The sequence below is a fragment of the Lampetra fluviatilis genome, chromosome 5 (genome assembly GCF_964198595.1).
Source record: "Lampetra fluviatilis chromosome 5, kcLamFluv1.1, whole genome shotgun sequence".
Lineage (NCBI taxonomy): Eukaryota > Metazoa > Chordata > Hyperoartia > Petromyzontiformes > Petromyzontidae > Lampetra > Lampetra fluviatilis.
In genome coordinates, this window is record NC_136279.1 from 18972006 (window position 1) to 18983028 (window position 11023).

At 50.6% G+C, this 11023-nt stretch overlaps 1 protein-coding gene across 2 annotated transcripts in view; it reads right to left on the reverse strand.

The window, feature by feature from the left end:
• Positions 1 to 9512, reverse strand: part of GAA (alpha glucosidase) — a 34047-nt gene extending 24535 nt beyond the window's left edge. The window contains exons 1-6 of one of the 2 annotated variants that reach the window (XM_078857080.1): positions 9433 to 9512; positions 4831 to 5423; positions 4074 to 4468; positions 3517 to 3662; positions 2152 to 2317; positions 86 to 182 (exon numbers count right to left, since the gene is read on the reverse strand). In XM_078857080.1, coding sequence (XP_078713206.1) covers positions 86 to 182; positions 2152 to 2317; positions 3517 to 3662; positions 4074 to 4468; positions 4831 to 5164 — 1138 coding nt within the window. In that variant the 5' untranslated portion in view covers positions 5165 to 5423; positions 9433 to 9512. The remainder of the gene's footprint in view (positions 1 to 85; positions 183 to 2151; positions 2318 to 3516; positions 3663 to 4073; positions 4469 to 4830; positions 5424 to 9432) is intronic. The other variant, XM_078857081.1, reaches the window with a different exon arrangement.
• Positions 9513 to 11023: the final 1511 nt, after the last annotated feature.

The following is an 11023-nucleotide window of genomic DNA, read 5'->3' on the forward strand; positions in this document are numbered from 1 at the left end:
AACACTACCACCATCTTCAAGATCACCACTACCATCACCACCACCACCACTGCCACCACGCATTCTCCCCAGGATGGCCTCTCACCCATGGCGTTGCTGTTGAGCAGGAAGACTCCGTGTGCCGCTCCGCCGGCCTCCAGGGCCAGGTAGAATGGATGGGCACCGTACAGGTTCGTCGACTCCTACAGGTGGCAGCAGCAGCAGCGGCAGCAGCAGCAGCACAGAGATGGACAACCGGCAACGGTGGACAAAGCGTTCAGCCCTGCGCTGCAAGGTCAGAGTTCGAATCCCCGTTGGGGGTTCACGCGAGCCATCTTCATCATTCTTCAGAGGTGTTTTGGGTTAGATCGCGTGGGAGGATGTCTCCACGATTCTGGCTGTCGCTTGATGACATTGGTTGTAATAACCGACGAAACGTCACGGTGCTCAAAGTGTTGCGGGCTTATTCTCCAACACACCGGTGTGCTGAACTAGTAACTAATTGGCATGTTTTGTTTACGTGACAAACCTTACTAATTGGCTGTGTCGGGTGGTCGCACGTTTAACGACACATTTATATTTACGCCATCTCACCCAAAAAACCTCTATTATGGAAAATATTGGTCGCGGAAGTCTACTACGTGTTAAACATCATCATCATCATTATCATCATTGTCATCGTCGTAGTGGTGGCTCACATAGAGCTGGAGCAATTTAGTCACTTAGCAGCTCAATGGAATGAAAGTGTAACTGATTAAACATTTTGCGTGGTTGATTACTCAGGCCGAAGGATACATAATGGCCACCCCCAACATCTTTGAGTATTTGGCTGCTATAAACCCCCAACATTTAGAGTAATATGATGCTATAAATTTCCACATGATGAGCCACTTTGCTGATCTATCACCTGGGCCAGGTGGTTTCTGAAAACGAGCTATTTAGCTCAGTGGACCTTACCTGATAACATAAAATAGTTTAGTTTTAGTTTTTGTTTTAACATCCTGCCTCGTGAAGGCAGCACACCTCCGACAAAGCCGCACGCGGCATGACACGGCCAATGATGTCACCAAGCCCGGGCCATCACCTCCAGTCCAGCGGCACGCGCGGGAATGGATGATGTTGGTGTAATCCCACCGGTCGGGTAATCGAACCGATATAATCAGTCGGTAGAGGAATCGATTTAAAAAAATAAAATCGGATTGCAGCCCAGCTCATCACTTAAGGGACAGATCAAATTAGTGTCCTTATTGCGGAGCAGTTCAACGGTGGTTTGTCCTGCGGATAGACTGACCCCAGCTATCGGAATGTGGAATTTCTACCACTGGCCGAGAGACACCAATGGAGATGAGCACCATTGCTTGCTTGCCTGGGCACTGAAAAACTTGGACTTAGAGCAAATGGATTTACATCATCCCTTTGTACGACCACTGTTTAAATATAGTCATGACCTCTGAACACCTGGTCATGAACAGATATCATTACTTAATCTAATAATTGACTGATGGACTTCCTGATTCAATTATTTACCTATTCAAATTATTCATTCCTCAACTGATTGGACTGCTAACTAAATGACAGATTAAATGACTATCCAATTGACTAGCAGATCGAATGACTAATTGACTAACTGAATGACTGAATAACTGACTCCCGACTGCATTGAATTATAAACCAACCGACCAATTGAACGTCCAACTGCTTGAATATTTATTCAGCCAATTGAATGATAAAATAGACTGACGGAAAAGGTCCGCTGACCGACTAGGCCAGGGGTCGACAACCTGCGGCTCCGGAGGAGCCGCATACGGCTCTTTAAGGACCGTTTGGTGACGTCATTGATTAAGGACCCATCCTCTTGAAATAGAGATTTTTTCAAGATTTTAAGTTTTTCCTTTTCATCTACGTGACTTTACCGAAAGAACCAAAGAGTATAGAGATTTTTTTTTACAGAATATTTATTTATACTGGATGAATCCGATGATCTATGAAGCTCTTTTTTTTAACAGATGCCCAGTAGGGGCACGGGGGTCAGAACGGTTACAACGACAGGTGTGCAAAGTAAAGAATTCGGAACAAACAAAAAACCACCTCATCATTATTTCGGTTTGCTGACCCCCGGACTGGGCCTATCGATCTTTCCATCCGACGGGCCGCTCCCCTGCCCTGACTGACCGTCGGAGGGTTGTCGCGTGCCCAGAATGACAGCCGGTTCCAGTTCACGTTTTGGCGGAGGCCGGCGCGGTGCTCTCCGAGCCCGTAGATCTGCGTCGAGGGCAGCCGCGTCGACAGGGACAGGAACTGGTCGGCAAATACGAGCGGCGCCACCGTGGTGTTGATCCTGGAGGAGAGGGAGATAGAACGGGTTTCGCTCGTGTGTGTCTGCGTGTGTACGCAAGGGGGCACAGGTGGTGCGTTGATCCAGTCATCTCAGTCAGTCGAGCCGTGGCACCTGGGTCTGCCCCGTGACCTTCCGCCAGCAGGTGTTAGACACTTCACGTGGCCTTAACGTGCACATGGCCTGGCACAAGCACCGGGGTGACGTCACCGCCACTTAGTGGCGAATGGCGGTTGTTGTACGCAAGTACGTATGTTGAACTTATTATATACCGTACGTAGCCGACCGTGCTAATCGGAGGTGCGGGGGGTGGTGCCTATTTCTGTTGGCAGCCCAGCCCTGAACTGCTTTCAAGAAATTGCCCATTCCTATGACAGGGGTCAGGCTCTCTGCAAGACGGCTGGTCGGTCAGAGTGGTGGTAACTCATTAAATGACAAGGTACGGTTGGTAGGCCGAGTCAACCCAGCACTGGAATTTGAACTTGTGACCTGCAGTGTGTGTGTGTGTGAGAACATCCAGTGTGTACATTAGCCTGTGTGCGCAAGTGTGTGTAAGTAAGCATGTACGTGTGAAAAGCTGAGCGTCTGAATGCTTGGGTATGTGTGTGTGTGTATGTAACGGGGAGCGGAAGTGTAGCGGTTAGCGCGCTGCACTACGAACTTGGCGACCCGGGTTCGATTCCCGCTCACGGCAAACATCGGTGACGATTATCTGAACCGGTCCTGGGCCTCCCCTAGGTCGACTCAGCCTCAAATGAGTACCTGGTGCGGTGTGTAAACATCGTCGCTAGGGAGACACCCACCTCCTCGTGTGCTGTGCCGGCCTTCATAGGTGCTACTCACTAACAGCACTTGCCCCTACAGTCTGTTTCGGCTACAGGGGGAATATTTGTCTTTGTATGTACATATCCTTTTATGCGAGAGTGTGTAAGCATGTGTGTGTATCGGGGTGTATGTATGTATATATAAGGGTGTGTGCACATGCCAATGTGCTCTGATATATCGGACTTGTGGATGGTGATGAAAGAGATGGAACAAAAGCTGAAAGGTGCGCATTGACGCGCAGAGATGAACGATCGCCATCACACCCAGAGACTGAAAGGGGCAACACGTTGACCGCCAAGACCCCTTGGGGAGGGACGAGGCCTCCCTTCACCGCCGCGGCCGAAGCGCCGACAGGCGTGCGCGGCTAGCGGACTCACAGCACAGCGCCGGTGGAGCGGCGCACGACGAGGATGCCGGGCGGCTCCTGCGTGAGCTCCACGCGGTACAGCTGGCTGGGCGCGCGGCGCGACACGTTCGGCACCGACACCGGCACCTCGAAGCGCGGCGCCGACGCGTCCGTCAGCTGCGCGAAAAAGATAATTTAAAAAAAGCACACAAACCACAACAATCAGTAGCGCATACAACCTAATTTTTTATAAATATATTGTTTTATCCTCGTGTGCCAATGGCCCGTGCGGCTGTACTAGGCCCCCGTATTTTCATCCTCGCCCCTGTGCGATCGTGAGCTAGCCTCCAGAGAGAACCTGCATTAGCGCACCGTGTGCGACCGTGTGAGTCTCCCCTCGCCCCTCCGTGATTCTGATCCCTGTGCGATGGTCCTAACCCCCCGGTACCGGGCGAAAGGAATTGACGACGCGCACTCGCTAGCGCCGCATGCGATAGCAGCAGCAGCTTGTGAGCAGCGGTCAAGCGAGCTAGCCTGGGCGCTGCCGTGCACTCGCGCGTGTGCGGCGAACGCGTGTGTGAGCGCCACCCGTATGCGCAGGCGGCTGTCGGTTTCCATGGCGACGCTGAGCCGCACGGTGGCGACGTCGCGCGGGTAGGGGCTCCGCGCCACCAGCGTCAGGTTGCCCTCCATGCCCAGCGCCGTCTCCACCCAGCCGCCCGCCGGCGCCATGTAGAGGCCATAGCCCGGCCCGTAGAAGCACCACGGCACGCCGATGCCGTCGCCGCGGCTGCCGCCGTTGGTTCCACCCTCTCCGGTCACCACGGGAATGTAGCAGCAGTTGCGGGCGGCGCACATAGCCTCCGTCACCACGGCGCCTCGTTCGGGATAGCAGTCGAAGCGCCAGGACTCGGCGACGGACGAGCACGACGATAATGATGATGTGGATGATGTGGATGTCGATGAGGGTGATGAAGCGTTGCCTGCAAGGAATGCGAAAAATAAATTGGAGAACACAACACAACATTTTTTGTGAGAGAGACTCATGCCACAATTGCTTCTCACCTAATTATGAATTTTTTTTTTTTATTAATAATAAGACAACTTGCATAATTTCGCAAACGTGACTGCAGGAATTCATATTCTTTGGGTCTTTCGGTCAAGTCGCGTAGATAGGCGCAAAAATAGCATCACATTTTTATTTGTTTGGGCACTTAATTTGGCGTGAGCCGCACTACTCCCGAAGCAAACTTAAATCTGGACGCTAGAAGATCACGAGTCAATTAGGTGTGCGGAGGAGGACGGGATACGCAGGGGAAGGGAGGGGGCTCTCCCTCATTCCAACCTGGTCGTGGGCGTGCAGGTGCTGGTGGGCGGAACGGCCGTGACGAATTGTACTCGGACCACACCACGCACACGTTCACCGCCAGCAGCAGCACCAGCACCACCGCCAGCACCGCCAGCAAGCGCCTCCGCACTACCGAGGAGGTCACCGCCATCGCCGCCGCCGTCATCGTCGTCGTCGTCGTCGTCTGTTCGCCGCCGACACGAGGAAGCGGCAGCAGCAGCAGCGGTGCGGCATCGTTCCCACCGTCGCCACCGTCATCGCCGCCGTTGCTACCGCCGTTGCCAGCGCCGCCGTATTGGTTCTTGACGTTCTTGAAAAAAGGACCCGTCATGGTCGCGCGTGAAGCGCGGGTTGAAAATGGGTTGGTAGGGGGAGCACTACACGGACTCGGGCAGCTGGGGGGGGGGGGGGGGGGTGTGCTTTAACGAGGATTTGGGATCCCCAAGAAGCTGCGGATCTGTAAATTAGAGAGCGTGGGTGGGTGGGGGTGGAGGGGGGTGTGGGGGAGCAGGGCTTCAAGGAAACTCAGGGCCCTGGATGTTGGTTGGCTGGTGGGCTGGTTCTTCTTGATGGAATGGAGGGGTCCTCTCCTACAGAGACAAAAAGACACAAGGAGATCCACGCTTGCTACACCGAACAAACGCCATTCTCATGACAATGTACGCGTGGCAAAGTTTAAAAGTGAACCCGCAGGGAGGTCACGGTGTGCATGCAGGACGAGGGAGGGGGCGTGCGAGGGCTGTGAAGCCGTGGTGAGTTCAGGGTTGTGTGTGTATGTGCGTATGGGGAGCGGTAGTGTCGCGGTTAGCGCGCTACGCTACGAACCTGGTGACCCGGGTTCAACTCCCGCTCACGGCCAACACCAGTGGCAATTATCTGAACCGATCCTGGGCGTCCTCTAGGTCGACTCAACCTCAAATGAGTACCTGGTGCGATGTGTTAACATCGCTACCAGGGAGATAAAGTCGGCCGGGCGTGGTGTTGGCCACCCACCTCCTCGTGTGCCGTGCCGGCCTTCATAGGTGCTCGCGAACAGCACTTGCTCCAACAGTCTGTTAGGGCTACATGGAGGATTTCGATTTAAAGCTTTCGTGACTGCAGGGATTCATCTTCTTGGTTCTTTCGGTAAAGTCATGTAGAAGGGAAATAATAAAATAATAATAAAAAAACATTAAATAATTCTCACTAAAATAATAAAAATAAAACATAATAAATTAATTTTCAGCAAAATAATAAAAAGAAAACATAATAAAATAATTCTCACATTTTATTATGTTTTATTTTTATTATTTTATTATTTCCCTTCTACGTGACTTTACCGAAAGAACCAAGAAGATGACTACACGGAGGATGTTTGTCTTTGTATGGTATAGTACCGAAAACGAGTTGTAGGAGTGCATGAGGCCGTGGGTGTGCAGGACACGAGGGTGATTGAAGCCTGGGGGTGTGCAGTGGCACCCAAGGTGTGTTTATCAATGCATGCACGTTGCACTTCGTGCGCGCTGTATGTAGACAACTGTGCTCACCGGAGGATAACAACCTAAACGCAAAAAGCTGTTCGAAACAAAATTAGTTTTCACTGCAGATTGAAAAGTGTACAGCTCCAGTGACTTTCTAATACCGACTATAATCACTCAGGAATGTCCTTAACGCTCGTGACGTCACTCCACGTTGAACCAGCCCCCCCTCATTAATATGCATTAGCAGGTGCCATCCTGAAAATAGACACCCCCCCACCCACCCCTTCTCATTAATAATCATGAAGGGCTGACGTCACTCCATATTGGGTACCCCCCCCTCATTAATAATCGCTAACGGATGACGTCACTCCACAAGCAGAAAGGTGGAGCGGAAACTTAAATAAATGACGTCACGCACCTCGGGGGGGGGGGGGGGTCAGACATTTGTGACGATGTGTGACGAGGGGGGGGGGGTTGAGAAATGTGACGTCACATCAAAATGCGCAACTTTAAATAAATATAGACAACACGTTCCACTTAACTAAATAGACTTTTTAAAATAAATGTTTTCTCCTACAACATCAGAGTGCAGCGCCACATTAAATACGCACTTCAATGACAAAAGTTTAAAGCGATTTGAAGCATGTTTTATTTTGGGGGGGGGGGCAGAGCTTTGTGACGTCATATTTGATGCGGGGGGGGGGGTCAAAAATCGTCCAAAATCGCGTGACGTCATTTATGGACGGCCCCTTAGGTGCAGTGCTACTTGCATCAGAAGAAAGAGCGTTCCAGATGGCCACAGAGAGTGCATCCGAAAGCGCGCGATGCGATGGCCGTCTTTGTTCTTTGTCCGACGGTGGCCAAAAGCCGCTGCTGCCAGCACGAGGGGAGTTTCGCGTGATGATGGTTTATCAGAGGTCGCAACCGGGTACCCGATACCCGTACCCTACCCGATACCCGTTTGCGACTCTGGTGCGATCTGGTGCGGCCGGGTACGGGTAGGCCGTGAGTCACTGGTGAGTCACCGTTTGTCACTCATTTCCCAACGTCTTGTCTCTTCTCACAATTCAAGTTCCTAGAATCAACCCACCCGCGCCTGCAACATGGCTTCATCCCAGAGGTCGCAACCGGGTACCCGATACCCGTACCCAGCCGGATACGGGTAGGGTACGGGTACGGCCGGGTACGGGTACCCGTTTGTGACCCTGGTGCGGCCGGGTACGGGTAAGGAATCAAAACCCGTTTGCGACCTCTGTGGTTTATGCTCATTAGCGAGATGATCGAGGTATCGTGGTTCACCTTGTGGCAGTGGCTCTTTGCGTGCGACGAGTAGCGGGACCTTAGGGGGCATTCCGGGTGCCATCAACAGCGCGTGCTGCGTTTTACTAAAGTGACAACATTTTCTAGCTGTGATTTCCACACGTGATGATGATTGCTTGTGTTGCGATCGAAACGTCGTGATTTAATTTAGTTATTTCTATTAAAACAAATTTTGTTAAAAAATTCACCTACGTGACTTTACCGAAAGAACCAAAGCGTATAAAAACAAACATAAATATTAAAACACACATTTTTTTTTACCTGCGTAATAAATAGTTTTTTTTTCATTCGCTATACAGCCAGATAATACGACAAATCGCTAACCTTAAACACACAGTCGTTCATAAAAGTCCAAGGCGGTATAGTACTATAGCAATAGAGCGAGTGCAGAATCACTGAACCGGAATTGACAGCTTGAAAGCATTTAGCGCGTGGGGGGCCCTTCAAAGTGCGGGGGGCCCTTCAAAGTGGGGGGGGGGGCCTTCAAAGTGGGGGGCCCGTAGCATGATGTAGCTACTTGTGCTCCCGGGATAATCCTGGCGCTGGCAGTGCGACACGTGGGTTGGCGTGGGGAGCGGTGGTGGAGCGATCGGCGCGCCGCGCTTACAAAGCCGGCGATGCCGAGATCGATTTCCGCTCAGGGCCAACACCAGTGATGATTCTCTGAACCGGTTACCTGACCCTCTCCCGAGGTTGAGTACAGAACCCCAGTGTGGCAGAGGTCGCAAACGGGTTTTGATTCCTTACCCGTACCCGGCCGCACCAGGGTCGCAAACGGGTACCCGTACCCGGCCGTACCCGTACCCTACCGGCCGGGTACGCGTAGGGTACGGGTATCGGGTACCTGATTGCGACCTCTGGGATGAAGCCACGTTGCAGGCGCGGGTGGGTTGATTCTAGGAACTTGAATCGTGAGAAGAGACAAGACGTTGGGAAATGAGTGACAACCGGTGACTCACCAGTGACTTACGGCCTACCCGTACCCGGCCGGGTACGGGTAGCCGGGTATTGGGTAGGGTACGGGTATCGGGTACCCGGTTGCGACCTCTGCTGTGTGGTGTGTGAACATCGCCGCTAGGAAACCCCCCTCCCCTCGTGAACTGTATCGGCCTTGGAATGTGCTACTCACCAAGAGCACTCGCCCTAGCAGTCTGTTAGGGCGATAACGGGAGATCTTTGTTTTGTGAGTGACGTTGGGAGTATGTGTGACACACAGGGGTGTGAGTGACACACACACAGGGTGTGAGTCTGTGTGTAGGTGACATCTCAGGGTTGTGACACACACAGGGCGAATCTGTGTGTGGGTGACACTCAGGGTTGTGGGTGACACACAGAGAGTGTGAATCTGTGAATGACACTCAGGGTTGTCAGTGACAGAGGGTGTGAGTCTCTGTGTGTGACACACACAGGGTTGTGAGTGACACACACAGGGTGTGAGTCTGTGTTTGACACACAGGGTGTGAATCTCTGTGTGAGTGACACACAAGGTTGTGACACACACAGGGTGAGTATGTGACACACGGGGTTGTGACACACGCAGGGTGTGTCTGTGTGTGACACACAGGACTGTGAGTGACACACAGGACTGCGAGTGACACACAGGGTGTGAGTCTGTGTGTGTGACACACAGGGTTGTGACACAACACAGGGTGTGAGCGAGCCTGGGTGCGACCGACACACGGGGGTTGGTGCACGTACGCGAGTGTCTGTCTGGGAATGCAATACGCTGGTGCGAGTGAGAGAGAAGAGAGAGTGAAGAGAGAGAGAAGAGAGAGTGAAGAGGAGAGAGTAACAGCAACAGCAGCTCCCTCGGACTCACCTCTTTCCCGGAACAACTCGGCAGCATCACGATCAGCTGCTGCTGCTACTGCCCCGACCTTTGACCTCGCCGCCTCGACCAATGGGCGGCTGCGCGGCCACGTGATGCGGGCTGTTTTTGAGAAATCAGCTGATGGCCCTCCCGTTGCTGGGATATTATAACCCACAACAAAGATAAATTAGTAAAGTAAATAAGATAATTTCATTTAACTTCACACTATTACGAGAGCCATACGGGACGGGGGGGGGGGTCTGCGGGGAGAGAGATGGAGGCGGCGATTTGGTTTATTTATGGGATGAATTTCGTCATCATTGGCCATTGTTTTGTTACTCAGAAATAACTCTTTATGGACCCGGGGAAAGAATTGAGATTTTAAAAAATCTGTTATAACCATCACGTACATACAACGAGAATTAACCTCGGGGGGCACGCAAATACTAATGGGGGAACAAATTCACACGACCACGCGCCATGTTACGGATTTTCCCTGAGAATTAAAATTGTACTTTTACCCCACAATTATAGGAATGAGTGCGAAATAACACAATGCTTGCACGTTCACACGTATATACCCGGGGAGAATATGGATCTCTCTCCCCTGAAAATTAAACTACAACTATTAGCATCATCTTGGGAACTAAAATGAAATACCTTAATCTGTATGTGTCTCAAAAACCTCTAAGGCATATCCCGACGAGGTATAAAGCTGAAATATGGTACCCAGATCGCTTTTAGGCAGAGGTGGGACAAAGTCATTGTTATGCAAGTCCAAGTCGAGTCGCAAGTCATCAAATTCATGACTCGAGTCTGACTCGAGTCCAAGTCACATGACTCGAGTCCACATCTCATAGGTGGGACAAAGTCATTGTTATGCAAGTCCAAGTCGAGTCGCAAGTCATCAAATTCATGACTCGAGTCTGACTCGAGTCCAAGTCACATGACTCGAGTCCACATCTCATAGGTGGGACAAAGTCATTGTTATGCAAGTCCAAGTCGAGTCGCAAGTCATCAAATTCATGACTCGAGTCTGACTCGAGTCCAAGTCACATGACTCGAGTCCACACCTCTGCTTTTAGGACACCAAACAACAGGGCGAAAATCTGAAAATCAGAGATTTTTTTTATTTTAAGGCCCCCTAAATCTCGATTTTAAGTGCGCCATAAACAAATATAAGAATGCGGGGTTGTTTCGTTTGAGCGTTAGGCGGAAAATAAAATTAAAGCGAGAACCATTGTTCTATATTTTATTGTTTTTGAGATACTTCGGGTTCAGACGAGTTTTGAATTAAAAAAAACGCATTTTATGATGTTCATATCTGAATAATTCGGAAACCGGAAAATGTAAGAGAGCTTTCTCTCTCAGAGTATTAAGTTAAATACTTTTTGTTCTTTTTAATAAAAAAAAATAACGGAATCTTTAAATTCAACGCTATCCGATGGGTACGTCTTTAAATATAAGAAATTTAATCAAGTGGTCAACAATATAAGTTTTTTTTTAGCAGAAAAATATTTTTTTGTAGTTGGTAGTGTCTGATCGTAGATAAAAATTGTAACAAAAATCATATCAGGCTAATTATTATATTTATTGAAAA